Source organism: Gavialis gangeticus, unplaced genomic scaffold, assembly GCF_001723915.1.
Source record: "Gavialis gangeticus isolate Ggan-Ray unplaced genomic scaffold, GavGan_comp1, whole genome shotgun sequence".
Lineage (NCBI taxonomy): Eukaryota > Metazoa > Chordata > Crocodylia > Gavialidae > Gavialis > Gavialis gangeticus.
This window is the reverse complement of record NW_017729025.1, coordinates 86,831,741-86,846,593: the sequence shown is the minus strand read 5'-3', so window position 1 is coordinate 86,846,593 and position 14,853 is coordinate 86,831,741. Positions and strand designations below refer to the sequence as shown.

The following is a 14,853-nucleotide window of genomic DNA, read 5'->3' as shown; positions in this document are numbered from 1 at the left end:
AAGAATTAGCAATGGTAGAGCAGAGGTTGCTGTGGGGGTGGGAACATGGGGGACAGGGAGAAGAGGTGGCGGAGGGGCCTGAGGCTGTGGTAATATGGAAAGACTGAAAGATCAGGTACCTTTTTATATGTTAATAACAGCCACAGCCCAAGTCCAAAGTGCAGTCTGAACTTATGCTTTCTGGAATTAACGTAGATACCTTAAGCACTCTACTGCTATGGCCTTTTGGACCCATACACAGGATTTAATAGATTTTTTTTCCCTCAGTGTTTTAAATAACAAAGTATTGCATCCCCAGATTGTCTCTTGATAAGGAATTTTTTTTAATCTGATATGCATTTCAAACAGCTTTTGCTTTGCAGAAATACTGAGGTGGAAGTCCTGCCAAAGTGGTGATGATTATACAAAGAGTAGTACTCAGCTCACGCCCTGGTATGTATTTTCTTTCAGTGGTATAATAGTTAAGTGGTCTAATCCGCCAAAATAAGAAGGGAAATGACAGAAAATAACTTGATATGCACAGTAAGATAGGTGGAGTAGTAAAGGAGGTTTATGATGAAAGTGTATTTATTGTAATATAGATTATAAAATGTTCAGTAAGAAAAAGAATTGTGTGTATGTACCTGAGTCAAGTGTATATTAGTGATTCATAAAAAGCAGTGTCTATAGCCAAAAGACACACTAGCAAGAATTGCTTTTTAGATTGATAATGTCATTATGTTTTACTTTCTGTTGTTTGCGATTGACGCTGACTCTTACAAGACTATAAATAAAATGATTTACGGACTATTTTTGTCCATTTCCTTTTGGCAAACATTCGAAGTCCCGCTTCTTGCCATGTTTAGAAGGGGGCTTAAAATGGACACTTTCTGTTGTTTTTGTTTGCTTCCTTGCTTATGCACTTGCATCATTGTGCAGGCCATTTCAGGTCTTAGAATAGTGCTTGCTAGTTCTTAACTGCTAAAGAACAAATGGAAGAGGACTTCAGAGATTTTTGATACTTTACTCAATGTGGAAGTAGTACTGACAGGTACAGGCATGAGTGACAGCACTTACAGATGGGTGTTCTTCTAATGCAGCAATGACTTACTTTCCAGAAGTTCTGTAATCACAAAGAAAAACAACCCTTTCCAATAAATAGTCTTATCCTTTTAGTGTCTATAATGGCCCAAATTCTCAGGCTAGGGTGAACTATGCTTGGAAGGGATCCCCAAATTCTGGGATCCTTGACATAAGTCTGTGGCATCCTCTGGACTATTCTTATTTCATCATAACCACTTATCTCTATCCTTTCAGAGGAATAGCTCAAATGTACATGCACGTTGATCATATACGTCCTTTCCCTACCAAGACTATTGTGCTATGCTGTATTTTGCAGTATAGAGATACTGAAACTATCTTTAAACAAGCTACTTTAGTTACTGGAAGCAGAAGGGTCAAATGGTTTAGAGCATAGATTGAAGTTAGGGTGTTCAGCCTGCGATATTGAGCTGCAAGTCAGCTTATTCTTTACTGAGGGAGATCCTTTAAAAGACCTTTATAAAAAATTAGTGGGGAAACAGAAAAACTAAATTAAACTTTTTAAATTTCAGACTGTTATTCAAGGTCTGAAACGTGGCTACTATTTGTATGCTTGAAACTAAGTAGACATGAGCTTCTCATTTATTTTTATACAAAGGAATTAAACATAAAGGTCTTAATTTTAAATGAGGTAACTGCAATTCTCATTTAAATTGTCTTTTACTCCCCTTTAAAATATCTAGGTAAAACTGGTGTGCCAGTGCCAGAAAACTTCCAAACAGAAGAGGTCACAATACCAGATAAAATCCAAGAGGGACAAGTATGTGTTCGAACCCTTTACCTTTCTGTGGATCCTTACATGGTAGGTACAGACCTTGAGGCAAAATCTGGAGACTTCAAAAAAGGATTGTACATCAGTGCCAGGCATAATGTTTAGTGCAAACTAAACAAACCACAAGCCCAAATTTATCTTTGGTATAGCTCCATAACTTACTTCACTTCAATGCAGTGATGCCAGGGAAGAATTTGGCATTCGTATACATGCAGCTTATATGTATATGGCTGTATAGCAGGGTTTGGCAGTGTTTTCTGATGGCAGGGGGTGGAGACTGAAATGACCCAGCTTGGGTCAAAGGTTGGTAGACATTAGGACCCAGCTGCCACTGCCATTTCTTCACATTGCAAAGCCAGGATGTGATGTAGCAAATGTCCCCTTCTGCTAGCATCCCAAGCAGCCCAGTGTGGTGCAGCACAGGTAGATCTCCCCTCTGGCAGAGCCCCAGGTGGCTGGCTGCAGTGCTGTGCAGGGATAACCCCTTGTCACTGAGTGCTGCTGAAGCCACAGCTCCGTGAGCCGTATATTGTCGGCTCTTGGCCTATAGGACCAGAAGAAAACTTTTGAGCGGAACTCTCCTTTACTTGATGTGCCCAAATGGCAGTTTTCCAGCCAGTACATGGTGTGTTTGGCATTTATGCACATTTTGCGGCTCTTTCCTATGCAACATGAACACATAAGCATCCGCACAACTACTGAGCATGAGCAATGGGCTGTGCACTGGTTTGGCAGGTACATGGCTATGTGAGTATAAGTCCCAAGAGGAGAATGACCATCCTCTGTTTTAGGCCCACAGTTAATTGATTAGACTGCTTGCTTAGGAAACAGGAAACCCAGCTTCTGTATTGATTAGATTCATATATGTTAGGCACCGGAAGGGACCTTACAAGATCATTGGGTCCAGCCCCCTGCATTGAGGCAGGAAAGTCTGTGGGGCCAGATGACCCCAGCAAGGTGGGCATCAAGATGCTTTTTGAAGATCGCCAGGGTGGGTGACTGTACCACTTCTGGGGGAGTCTGTTCCAGACTTCCCTTGGAGGACCTGGATAGTCTAATCAGTGGGTGGTAGTCAGAGCACAGTGCTGTGAAGTCAGAGAGGTGTAGGCTCAAACACCTGCTTCCTGGGTAGGAGCCTTACCCTCTCAGGTGCTGAGATAAAACCACAAGAGGGTTCTCTTCTGTCAGATGCGTACTAGCCATGCACTGTTGCTATGTAGAATTCTGTGATTTAATGTATACTTAGCCTACAGATGTATGTAACTGTGTCCCTTCCTGGTCAGTGTATAGCCTACCATACATGCTCAGTAGCTGTATAGATGCATGCATTCACACTGCACAAATAATGAAACCATAAAGTACGCTTAAATGCCAAAAATGCTGCTTACTTGGAAAAGTACCATCTGGGCATGTAAAGTGAAGTAGAACTCTGCCCTTTGTGTCTGGCTTGGTTTTGTGATAATTTTGCCTTTGTTTTTGTTTTTAAGCTGAATGCCAGATAGGATGAATACTTTCCTCTTGAGAGGGAGGAAAAAGCCATCTCCACTGATGCAGTGGAAGGGCGGCAACAATCAGCCAACACAAATCAGAAATCCCCCATTTCCATAAATGGCATAGTTTCATAGTTGGTAGGGTTGGAAGAGACCTGAGCAGATCAACAAGTCCAACCCTGCAGTGGCAGGAAAAAGTACTGGGGTCAAACAAGCTCAGCAAGGTGTTTATCTAGCCTCCTCTTAAAGACCCCCAGAGTAGGAGCGAGCACCACTTCGCATAAAGTTAATGTGTCTTTAACTTAAAAAAATCGGTAGCTGTATTTACTTAAGTAGACCAGAATCTCTCCTACCTTGGATGGCTTAAAGGAGCAAAAAGTGGAAAATATTTCATGAGGAATTAAAATACTTCAGGAGGACATGTCCAGCAAGACTGTCATGCTTTCAACCAAATCTGCCAGTGCCCCTATATAATATTGTGTAATTGGTAGTTGGCATTTTCTGAGGGTTGCCTTGAGTCTAAAAAGTTTGAGAACTACCAACCCTAGGATATCAGGCCAGTGATATTAACTTGAGATTGACCCTTCTATCTGTACTATACATAATAGGAACAGTACCACCATCACTTATCCAACTGAAACACAGAAGAGTTAGATCAAGAACTATGTGGGAGGAAGGGGTGGTAGAGAAGGTAGGAGAAAGAGAGGATGTTCCTGTGTGACATTTTTCCAGTTTCTGTTTCAGCAGCCGCCTGTGACTCCATATCCATTTTCAGTGTTCATTTCAAAAGAAGAGAGACAGACATACTTTAAATTTAAGGTCTAATGAGGTAACAGAACTTGCATGGCCCAAACATTTTCACAAAATGAAGATTTAGGAAGTCAGATACAGATAGTAACACTAAAATCTCACATTTCAGATAAACTAAATCTGTAACACTGTAAACCAAGCATTTTAGGGACCTAGCTTGATGGACTATTAGTAATGGTCTGCACTATTACCTGGAAGACCCATATTTGGATATGTATGTGTCCTGGGTTCTTATTCCATGAAACGGCAGGAGTAGGGACTGTGTAAAAGCATTGTTTTCAGACCTTTGTAGTAGAAGAGTACCCTTTGTTCCTTGCCAAGTATCTTTTCATGCCCTTCTTTAAGAGGATAACTGGAAAGGTGGATAAAGGGGAAGCATGGGCAGATCCACCAAAGGGGAACAGAGGAATGTGGTCATTTCCCCCTTTTGTGTGTGTGGTGTATACATGGTGAGTTCTCTGAGCTCGTTAGTGTGGCTTTTTCTGGAACCATTACTTTGGCATGGCTCAAGGAGTCCATGGAGAGACACCACTGCTGTTCACCCCACCTGTCCCTTGCCGATGCAGAATTTGCCAGCGGTGGCAGGTTCTGGGGTCACGTCAAAGCAGCAGCTCTGGCAGAAGATGGGCTGACAAGCCAGTGAACTCAAGAGTTCAGTGCTCATGTGCTGCAGAGCCAAAGCAGGGTGCAGCAGCAGCACTGCAGTCTCAGTAGAGGGAAGCAATAGATAACAATTTATCTTGACTTTAGCAAGCCTTTTGACCTTGTCCCACAAGGCAATGTCAGAAACAAACTAAGAACAATATAAAATGGTGTAAAAAATTGATAATGGTCAACTCCAGAAGAGGAAATTCAATAAAAAGAAGTGCAAAGTACTACACTAAGGGAGGAGAAATCAAATGTAGTTATACAAAAAAAAGGAGGCTGTACTGCCAGAAAGGATCTGGGGGATTCTAATAAGCTAGAAATGGAGTCAGCCATGAACAAAAACTGTGAAAAATGAGTTGACCAGGTGTGCATTTATGACAGCTATTGTTGCAGAAAAATTAAACAGCCCTCCCTTTGTGCCTAAATGAACACATGAAAAGAGAAATAAAAATTTAATAAAAGAAGTTGAATGCAGTGTCTTCACTGAAAGATTTGCTGGAAAATTTTGTTTTATATCTTTTTAAATGCACATCACCCAAGGTTTATTCAACATAAAATGAAGCTCCTGCATTTTATTCTACAAGAAGCCTTCATTAAAGCCTTGCTTTTCAGCGCTGTCGTATGAATGAAGACACAGATGCTGAATATCTCCAGGCTTGGCAGCTCTCTGAGGTGGCTGATGGTGGGGGCATTGGTATTGTGGAGGATAGCAAACATACACACCTTGTTAAAGGAGATTTTGTAACTTCATTCAACTGGCCCTGGCAGACAAAAGCCATTTTAGATGGAAGTCTGCTCCAAAAGGTAATATAATGAATTATAGAAAATTCAGTTAACAATAATAGATATAGTTTTTCTTTTAAAAAAACCCAAAAACTCTTGCTTTTTTTTATATAACAGTTAACTCTTATCTCCTTAATTAAGGACAAAGCAGTGCTGATAAAATAACCAGTATCCTACAAGACAGATCAAATCATGCATGCAAAGTCTACTTTAATTTTTCCTTTCTAGCAAAAATAAAAATAAATTCCTTTCACTGTCACTAGACATTCTCATGCTGATGAATTGGTTAAGTGCATTTCTAAAACTGTTAAAATCTGACAGTTAATCATTCAAATTTCAGGTAGATCTCCTGCCACCTAAGAAAAACATATTCTTGATTTAATGTTTTCTCCCTTTAATACAAAATGTTTTAATCCATTAACCCTGTACTTGAAATCTTACTCCCAGAAAGTAAGAACTCTTGTTTTTTGTAGTAGCTATAACTTGAGGCCAGTACGCATACAACATATAGTATTCAAACTCTAAACAGAAGACTACTGTAGTTTTGAAGTGGTGTGTTCTACCTACACTTTTTTGTTTTAGCGTTGTTCATGCCATTGACCCCAGCCTCAAGATTTGAAAGCCTTTCTATGTCATCCTTCAAGTTAGCACAGAAATAGAAAATTGTCAATAATCCTGAAAAACCATTTGTCTGTCTGCTTTCTGCCACTGGTGTAATTTTACTTCTTACCTTGTGGTTGCTAAGTTTCCTTAAGCTTGGTATAAATGACTTTATTAAACACCTTTTGCAACAAAAATAATTGAGGTCCAAGTTTTATAACCTTGTTATCAAAGCATTATAAGTAGTTAAGGCAATAGTCACATCTGTATTTCATCCAAACTAACTTTTACTTTTATCTAAATTAAAGACCCTAAGTTATTGTGTATTTGTTGATTTATAAATATGGCCATCCTAAGATCAGTCAGACAACAAAATAAGCCCTAAATTCTTTTGTTTTTCCTTAGCTGAATCCACAACTCGTAGATGGACACCTCTCTCACTTTCTTGGTGCTGCTGGTATTACTGGGTTAACAGCCTTACTAGGAATAAGAGAGAAAGGACATGTGATTCCAGGTGCCAATCAGACGATCGTTGTTAGTGGAGCTGCTGGTGCCTGTGGTTCTTTGGCTGGTCAGGTAAAAAGGAAATGATGTTTGTCATTTTGCAATTTACATTGCATTCTGCTCTTTCAGTACCTGTGCCTGGAATTCTGGTTAAATTGTTGATGATAGTGGATGACCTGTTTTGTTTATTGTGTTCCTGAAGATTGGTCGCCTAGAGGGCTGCTCCAGAGTGGTGGGAATTGCAGGTACAGATGAGAAGTGCTCCATTTTGGTCTCAGAAATGGGGTTTGATGCTGCCATCAACTACAAGAAGGGAAATGTGGCAGAGCAGCTGCGGGACCTGTGCCCAGCTGGCGTGGATGTGTACTTTGACAATGTTGGTGGAGACATCAGTGATGCAGTTATCAGTCAGGTGATTGTACCAGCTATCTTGTTTATTCCTCCCTGTGAGCAAAGTCTTTTATGTGCTGTTTGGAATAATACTGTATTTTAAACCAGACTCAATTCACTTCCAAAGGCTAGAACAACCTTATTACTTCCCATTTTCCTGAAATGCTGAATGTGATTCCAAGTCAAATTGGTCCAAACTTCTGAAATAAAAGCCTATCACACTGGTTTGGTTTATTGCCCTATGAAAAGAAATTTTGCAGTGTGATCCAGGAGTCTTGAGCCTTATTTTTACATTTGGTGTCTTGCTGCCTTAGCCAGCAAAGATCAGGGACGCGTTAGAAACAATCTGTATCTGATAAGATGGTTACTTTTTTTTCAGTCTTGGTCCTCTCTGGCTGATTTAAGGGCAGCATTGCTGGACTTAGTTCTTTACCCGTCCTCTTCAGCAGCATTATGAGGCTTACAGATGGGGATGATAGAAAGCAGGGCCTCTTGTCAATACTTGTGTAAGGGAAGGAATTGGTTCACTTTACCAGGAAAACCTTTTATTAGAAATAATCCTGAGTAAGATTTACCCAGCTTGAAGTGGTAGGTAATTTTTTTTGTTACTCAGAAATATTAGTTAGGTCTCCAAGGGTGGAGGAAACCAATCGTCATTGTTTTATTCAACCTTTAGCAGAAGAATCTTTCAGAGCATAATCCGACACTGCTAGATTTAGTCTGGAATTAGTAAAAGAAAGAAAGCTAATAACTGCTAAATCACTCCTGATGCATGCTGACCCCACACTCCATATTACATATATTGCTAGGTGTCTGTGACTGATACAGTGTACAATGGCTTTCAGTGGAGTAAGTGAAGGGGACCTCATATCTTTTTCCAGAGTGGGGAGCTGACTGAATTGAAACTGCTTAACTTCCACTCAGCAGATTAAAAGAATGAAGTTGAAAATTTGCACTTAGTAATTGTGGAACAGATTGCAGAGCAGATATACTCAGGGCTGCCTTTTATTTTGTATTTCAAAACTGATCATTCATGCTGTTAAATTCACAGTAAACATCTTCCTAATAATAAGCATGAGAGATTGCTATTTTATGTTTCCCAGTAAACATCTTGTTCAGCTGTGTGTGTGCAGTAGTTTTATTCCTGCTCTGTTTTTAAATTACTTGCATGGCATTACAGTTTGAAGTGACCACTTGTACACAGTTCTCTTTGAATTCTCTTTACTAATGCAACTGGCTTGGAACCATACATGTATTTTAGTGTACCTCTGGAAACGTTGTATACCTTTGTGGAGGCCAAAGAAGATGTATTTTTAATTCTGTGGTGTTTTAAACAGATGAATCAGAACAGCCATATCATCCTCTGTGGACAGATTTCCCAGTATAATAAACCTATGATTTATCCTCCTCCACTGGCTCCTGCAATAGAAGAAATAAAGAAAGCAAGGAATATCACAAGGTATATTTCTCCTTCCTCAGCCTCTGTCATCATCTTCAGGGTAGATCAAACAGAGAATTCATATTCAGTGTTTTCCATTATTTCTGTATTTGATGTGAGGAGATGCTTCTGACAATTTTGTTTGGATCACTGGGAAAGGGAGGAGGATTTAGATTTTTGTAGTTTACAATGTTTGATATGTCTGTAGCATCATAAAAACATGCTGACGAGCCCGTTACATGGATAAAAAGAACATGGAGAATTGCAGTATTTTTGCGGTATAATTTAAGAGCAACTCAACTGGCATATGCCTCATCTCTGGTCAGTTGATTTTATTCCTTGGATTTCTGTCAGATTCTCTACTACGAAGGAATGTGTTACCATGGTTTTCTTTTCAAATGCTCAGATAAGTGGTGGGTTTTTTTTCCCTGAGAGTAATTGTGTATGAGGGCAGGAATGTGAAGTACTTCAACCACTGCATCTTTTGTATTTATGTAATCCTTCTTAATACTAACTTTTCCCTTAGGAGAAGGGAATATCAAATGTGGCAAATACATAAAGGTAAAGGGTTACTGAAGGTCGATTGACATGGACTCTCAGCAGGCCTACATAACATAAAGCTGCAGTGATTTAAAACCTGGCAGTTTTCAGTATTTTCCCTGTCTCTATTCTGCAGTCTCAGAAGTTTGGCCAAGTTGAATATGCCTACCTGATCCCAAAGAACAATCTGTGTTGTGACAATTCAGAACAGATGACTAATGTGATAGGTCACTAACATTTTTTCAGTCGTCTTGGACCACTTTGGATCTTTTAATTGACATTTTAGCCACCAAATCCCCACATTTCTAGCAATATTTCACACATGAATGAACCCCAGAAATATACACTGTATATTAGAGTGTGAAACCCAAAGCTTACAGTTGTATTTGGCAGTGATTTTTTTTTTTTTTTTTGTCTCGTCCAGGCAAATAGACTATGAGCCTGATTCAGATGACTCTAAAGTAGCCACTAGTTTATGGTAGATAATAAGGTAGGCTAGATTTGCACCTTGTAGACTAACTAAAGTAAACATATAGAACAGGTTTCATGAGCTGAAGCTCACTTCACCAGGTGCTATCTACATCCCTTTGCTCACGGTAGGTAATATGACAACTAAAATTGTGTTCAATCCCTGATTCATATGTTTTCCTCAAACTTTCCGCTATAGAAATTTAAAAAGAAGCAAGCTTTACTTATGATCCACTCTGTCTATAGAGTAATACTGGTGGTAGTAAGCATGTACTTGGCCATACTGGGGATTCCTGTAATAGAGGCAGAAAGTTGTATTACAGGTACAGTAAGTTTCAAAGCTTGTTTCGCAGAAAAGCTACTGTATCAGATCTGGGAACGTGCACAATACTTAGCAATATAGGTTTTGCCTAATTCCTTTTAACTGATAACAGTCCATTTGGAACAGAATTTGTTCTTTGCAAATGATGAGCATACTGAGCAGTTAAGGGAATGGTTTTCTGAGCTGCTCAGTAATCTCTATGCAGCTTATGCTTTGGCTCTTTATGAGTGGAGGAACCGGGGCCTGAAAAATAATCCAATTGTATAAAAAATGATTTTTTCCTTCAAGGATGGGCCATATATTTTTACAACCCTTAAGGACTTTTAAAAGACAGATCATTGCAGTGACTGAGCATTGATGAAACTTACTTTGGTTTTTGAGAGAGCTGGTGATGACTAGAGGCTGAATCCTGTGTTATTGTATTTAACAAAAGTTAGAGCTGTAATTTTTGTGCATTTCTTAAATATGTGCTTGTTCACTAATCTGGAATATATGATGACCAACTAGATCCACATCATCAGAACTATAATATTAGTTTTGATATGTTGCATTATCATTTACATCTGCAAAAACAGGGTCTAAAATAGTAACCTACATAAATTTAAAGTAACGGAAAATTGAGCCTTCAGTAATTTTGTCAGTATCTTGACTTTTGTCAGCATAGGTGATTACTTCTGGATTTTGTTGTAATCTAGTAATCTTTTAGTCTGAACATCCAATAATTGTTTTAATAGGGAGAGATTTCTAGTGTTGAACTATATGGACAAGCACGAAGCTGGTGTTTTACAGCTCTGTCAATGGATCAAAGAGGGGAAACTGAAGGTAGGAACTAAATCTGTAATTCTCAGTTATGGGAGGAAGATTTTAGAGATGATGGCATTGCTTTGGGGATGTGTGTCTAATTTCTTTGTCCCTTGCTCCTTCTTAGCCTCCCCATACCCCCCATATGAACAGAGTGCAGTGCCTTGTTTCAAAGAGGAGTACGATAATGCACCTGAAGGTTCTTTTTGTAGTAGCAGTATTTAGAAAGGACAATATATCCACTTAGGATTGTGTGTTACAGCAATGTAACTGGTCTTCTAGAAAAACATGTAACAAAGTATATGCCCTTCCTTTATATAGAGAAGCTAATTCCTTATTTTTGATGCAAGGGCCTAGATTCTGAGAGGTATTTAGCCATAAGTTGCCTAACTCGCTGAGTTTAATGCCCACATAGAGTAATAGAAAATGAATATTGGAAGGGACCTCAGGAGGCCATCTGGTCCAACCCCTTGCTCAAAACAGGACCATCCCCAACTAGATCACCCAGCCAAGGCTTTGTCTAGCTAGGTCTTGAAAACCTCAAGGATGGTGATTCCACCACCTCTCTGGGTAACCTGTTCCAGTGTCTTACTACCCTCCTTATGAGAGTTTTTCCTAGTATCTAACCTAAATTTCCCGTGCTGCAAATTGAGACTGTTGCTCCTTGTTCTGTCATCTGCCACCACTGAGAACAGTCTGGCTCCATCCTCTTCAGATTCCCCTCCTTCAGGTAGTTGAAGGCTGCTGTTAAATCCTGCCTCAGTCTTCTCTTTTCCAGACTAAATAAACCCAGTTCCCTCAGCCTTTCCTCATAAATCATGTGCCCAAGCCCCTAATCATTTTTGTTGCCTTCTGCTGGACTCTTTCCAATTTATCCACAGTCTTTCTGTAGCAATGGGCAAAACTGGACACAGTATTCCAGGTGTGACCTCACCAGTGCCAAATAAAGGGAAATAATCACTTCCCTTGATCTGCTGGTAACACTCTTAATGCAGCCTAGTATGCTGTTAGTCTTCTTTGCAACAGCATACTGGGCTGCATTACCAGCACATAATTTGGGTGCTCTGGTTTTAGTTGGTGGGTTAATGCCCTGTGCCGATCTGGGTCTTCATGAGGCCTAATGAGTTTACCACCTGACCTGCTTATCATAGAACCAGAGAGAAACAGGGCTGGAAAGAGCCTCAAGGGGTCATCTAGACCAACCCCCTGAGGCAAGATCATTCCTATCCAAGCCATCCTATACAAATCCATTGTCTAACCTCTCAGCAGAACTACGCAGTCAATCCTGACACAGCAAGATCTAATCTGCCACAGGCAGAGCAGGGGGACCACAGTAGCTAATGCTGCTGTGCAGGTTGTTTATATATGCTCAAAACATACCAGGAAAAGGGTAATGCCCCTTGCTACAGAGGAAGGCAAAACCTACCACAGTCCATACCAGTCCAACCATGGGCAAAATTCCTTCCTGATGCCATCCAGAGACACAAAGTTGTAGGAAGTCAAGTAATGTTCCATCTCTGAAAGAGTTAAATAACTTCTAGGCTTAGAACTATGTAGCTGGACAGTGTGGCTATGTCCACCTTATCTTCCTTTGTGGAGTAATTGCTATGGCAATTTCATGGTCCTTGTCAGCAAGGCTTTAATCTTTTTGAGGAAAACTGACAAGACCTGTTGTTGTTGACAGGTCAGAGAGACTGTAACACAAGGTCTGGAAAAAACTGGTGGTAAGACATGGCATCATTTTCTAAGAATAATCTTTGTTGAAATACAATGACACTAAAGACCTGTGTGTCGTGTTGTGTCCCATCATCTGTCTGTTCCTGCCCCCCCACCTTAGGAGTTTCTGTCTTCCAGATCATTTTCAAATTAGTTCCTTTTCCTTGTGTGTTGTTATGTGTTACTTACTCTATACTTGAATAAAACTCCTTGATGTTAGTATACGTGTTTTGCTGTTTGATTAATTTTTCTTTCAGTTAAAAAGGTGGACATTTTCAATACTAAGGATGGCAGGATTTAAGTTACTAAGGATGGTTAACTTATTAATAGTTGACCAGTACCCTGGTTTTAAAAGTTTCTGAAGATCAGTTTGTTTCTCATCATTAGAATGTATACGAAATCTGTTGTTTGTAATTGATGGGTTAATTTGTAAGAATTTTTTAACAGTATTGGATCTGGTAATAGATACATGCATGAGAGAGAAAAGAATGAGTAATGTCAAAATGATATTTTTAAAGAGAGGTAGAATAGGTGCACAAATGCCTTTAACAACTTTCAGAAACAGTGGAAGAGGGAGTAAGGAAGAGAACTTTGGCAGGACCATTTCCATCAATTTTTTTGTCCATATAGTTTTAGTCCTACAGGGTTAGCATTAAAAATGTGTGTTTAACTTCAGTTTCTAAACCCTCTATCGTCACATATTGGTTTTAAAAAACTTGATCAACTGGGCAGTCAAATGTCATGTTCTGTTTACCCAAAGCTTTAACTTTATGTAAAGTTTTCACATTTATTTACAAAACAATTTTACAAACCTTGTCTTCCAAGTTCAAAATCTTCCTTTATGTTTTCTGTGTACTATCTTCCTGGTATAGCCTAAAAGTATTGTATAGAATAATTTTAAGTGAACCTGCATCATATTAAGTAGGTCTGATCAGCCATTTCAATGTTAAAACGATTTTATTAAGGTTTTGTTTAATTTTCCTTGGCAATTTATTATAGTGTTATAAAAAGTAAAGGGGGTCTAAAGGATGGTAGCTATCCAATGTTTTAAATTTTTTTTAATTGCCATCTATCAAATATTAAATGGCATTATCTTAATAATTAACTTGTTTTGTTTTTTTGTTGTAGCTGCTTTCCAATCCATGATGACCGGAGGCAACATAGGAAAACAGATTGTTCTCATTTCTGAATAAAGATTTTGCACCTTTTGTATAAATATACCCAACAGGAAAAATAAACGTTTATGATCCTGAAATTGTACTCATTTTTACATGGAGTTTAAAACTTTTTGGCTTCACCTGGGAGACCCAGTAATGGGGCCCCTACCCTGTTACTAGAGCGGGAAGGACCCTAGAGGTGCCTGATCCTCCCTAACTCTGCCAGTTCATCCCTTCACTTCGTAGTGTTCCTTCTCTTGGGTTTTTTTTTCCTTTTGTCCCTATCCTCTCCCCACCACCTCTCTCCTTGTCTTCTCCTTTATTTCACTTGCGCTTTCTGTATGTTGCTGGAGTCAAACTCACAGGCAGAGAAACCTGAAACAAGATGGCTTTCGAGTCCAGGTGCAGACATCGCCTGATGGCCCAGAGGCCAGAAGTGGAGGGTCAGGTGACCTGGAATACCTTTTATAAGTCCAAGCCTCAGACCAGAAAAAGGAGTCTAGCTGTAGGAGCTACAGAGGAGGGAGTCTCTGATGGAGGAACTTGGGGGCTGAACCTGGACCATAGGCACCGACTTTTATTTTTGCCAGGTGGGGGGCGCTAAGATGATGGACATGTGGAAAGTTTTATGCATTTCGGGTGATAGCCCTCTTCTTGAGGGGGCCCAGAGCCCTTGGGCCCCCATGTGCTCAGTGCGTACGCCCTGGACCATGAAGGGAGGATGCAGAGTGGCAATCAGGGTGAGGGAAATCCAAGAGCCCACACTGTGAGTATGCAAGGTACCTCGAGCCTTTTCTGTTTGTTCTTTTCTTTGGAACATGCCACTGCTGGGTGAGGCAAGCCCCAGGCAGAACGTTTCTTTGAGCCCAAATAGCTTCTATTTTGTAATGTTTCATTTCCCAGTGGACCAGTTGCACTTGGGAAGGGGAGGTGGAGGCTACTGAAAGGGGTGCTTAGGGACACCCTGAATTCCAGACTGTTGAGGGGATGGAAGATAAAGATTGGGGGTATGTTCTGAGCACAAGAGGGGCAGAGCTTGACAGAGACTAAAAGACCATAAAATGGGATCTGTGGCCCCACCTGTCTATGCAGGAGTCTCACAAGGGCTGGAGCCTGAGGTCACAAAGGCATGGCCAACGCTGAGCCAGAAGCTTGCAGTCCTGAACAGTGGTCTCCAAGCCAGAAGGCATAGCCAGAGTTAAAGTGGGATGGGACCAGGAGAGCCACGGTCCAGACAAGGGTCCCTGTTCCCAAAGCTCTCTGCCTTTTGGGCAGCATCCCTTGTCTAGTGTAAAAGTGAATTTAGTTGGGCTTCTGGCCTCCCTGACTAGAAA

At 40.2% G+C, this 14,853-nt stretch overlaps 1 protein-coding gene across 3 annotated transcripts in view; it reads left to right on the top strand.

The window, feature by feature from the left end:
• Nucleotides 1-13,622, top strand: part of PTGR2 (prostaglandin reductase 2) — a 27,433-nt gene extending 13,811 nt beyond the window's left edge. The window contains exons 2-10 of one of the 3 annotated variants that reach the window (XM_019519095.1): nucleotides 363-432; nucleotides 1,764-1,882; nucleotides 5,413-5,604; nucleotides 6,589-6,759; nucleotides 6,890-7,099; nucleotides 8,415-8,536; nucleotides 10,580-10,667; nucleotides 12,331-12,370; nucleotides 13,491-13,621. In XM_019519095.1, the coding sequence (XP_019374640.1) occupies nucleotides 396-432; nucleotides 1,764-1,882; nucleotides 5,413-5,604; nucleotides 6,589-6,759; nucleotides 6,890-7,099; nucleotides 8,415-8,536; nucleotides 10,580-10,667; nucleotides 12,331-12,370; nucleotides 13,491-13,555 (1,044 nt within the window). In that variant the 5' untranslated portion in view covers nucleotides 363-395 and the 3' untranslated portion in view covers nucleotides 13,556-13,621. Of the gene's footprint in view, nucleotides 1-362; nucleotides 433-1,763; nucleotides 1,883-4,096; nucleotides 4,172-5,412; nucleotides 5,605-6,588; nucleotides 6,760-6,889; nucleotides 7,100-8,414; nucleotides 8,537-10,579; nucleotides 10,668-12,330; nucleotides 12,371-13,490 lie in introns of those variants that run through there. The other 2 variants (XM_019519098.1, XM_019519096.1) reach the window with 2 other exon arrangements.
• Nucleotides 13,623-14,853: the final 1,231 nt, after the last annotated feature.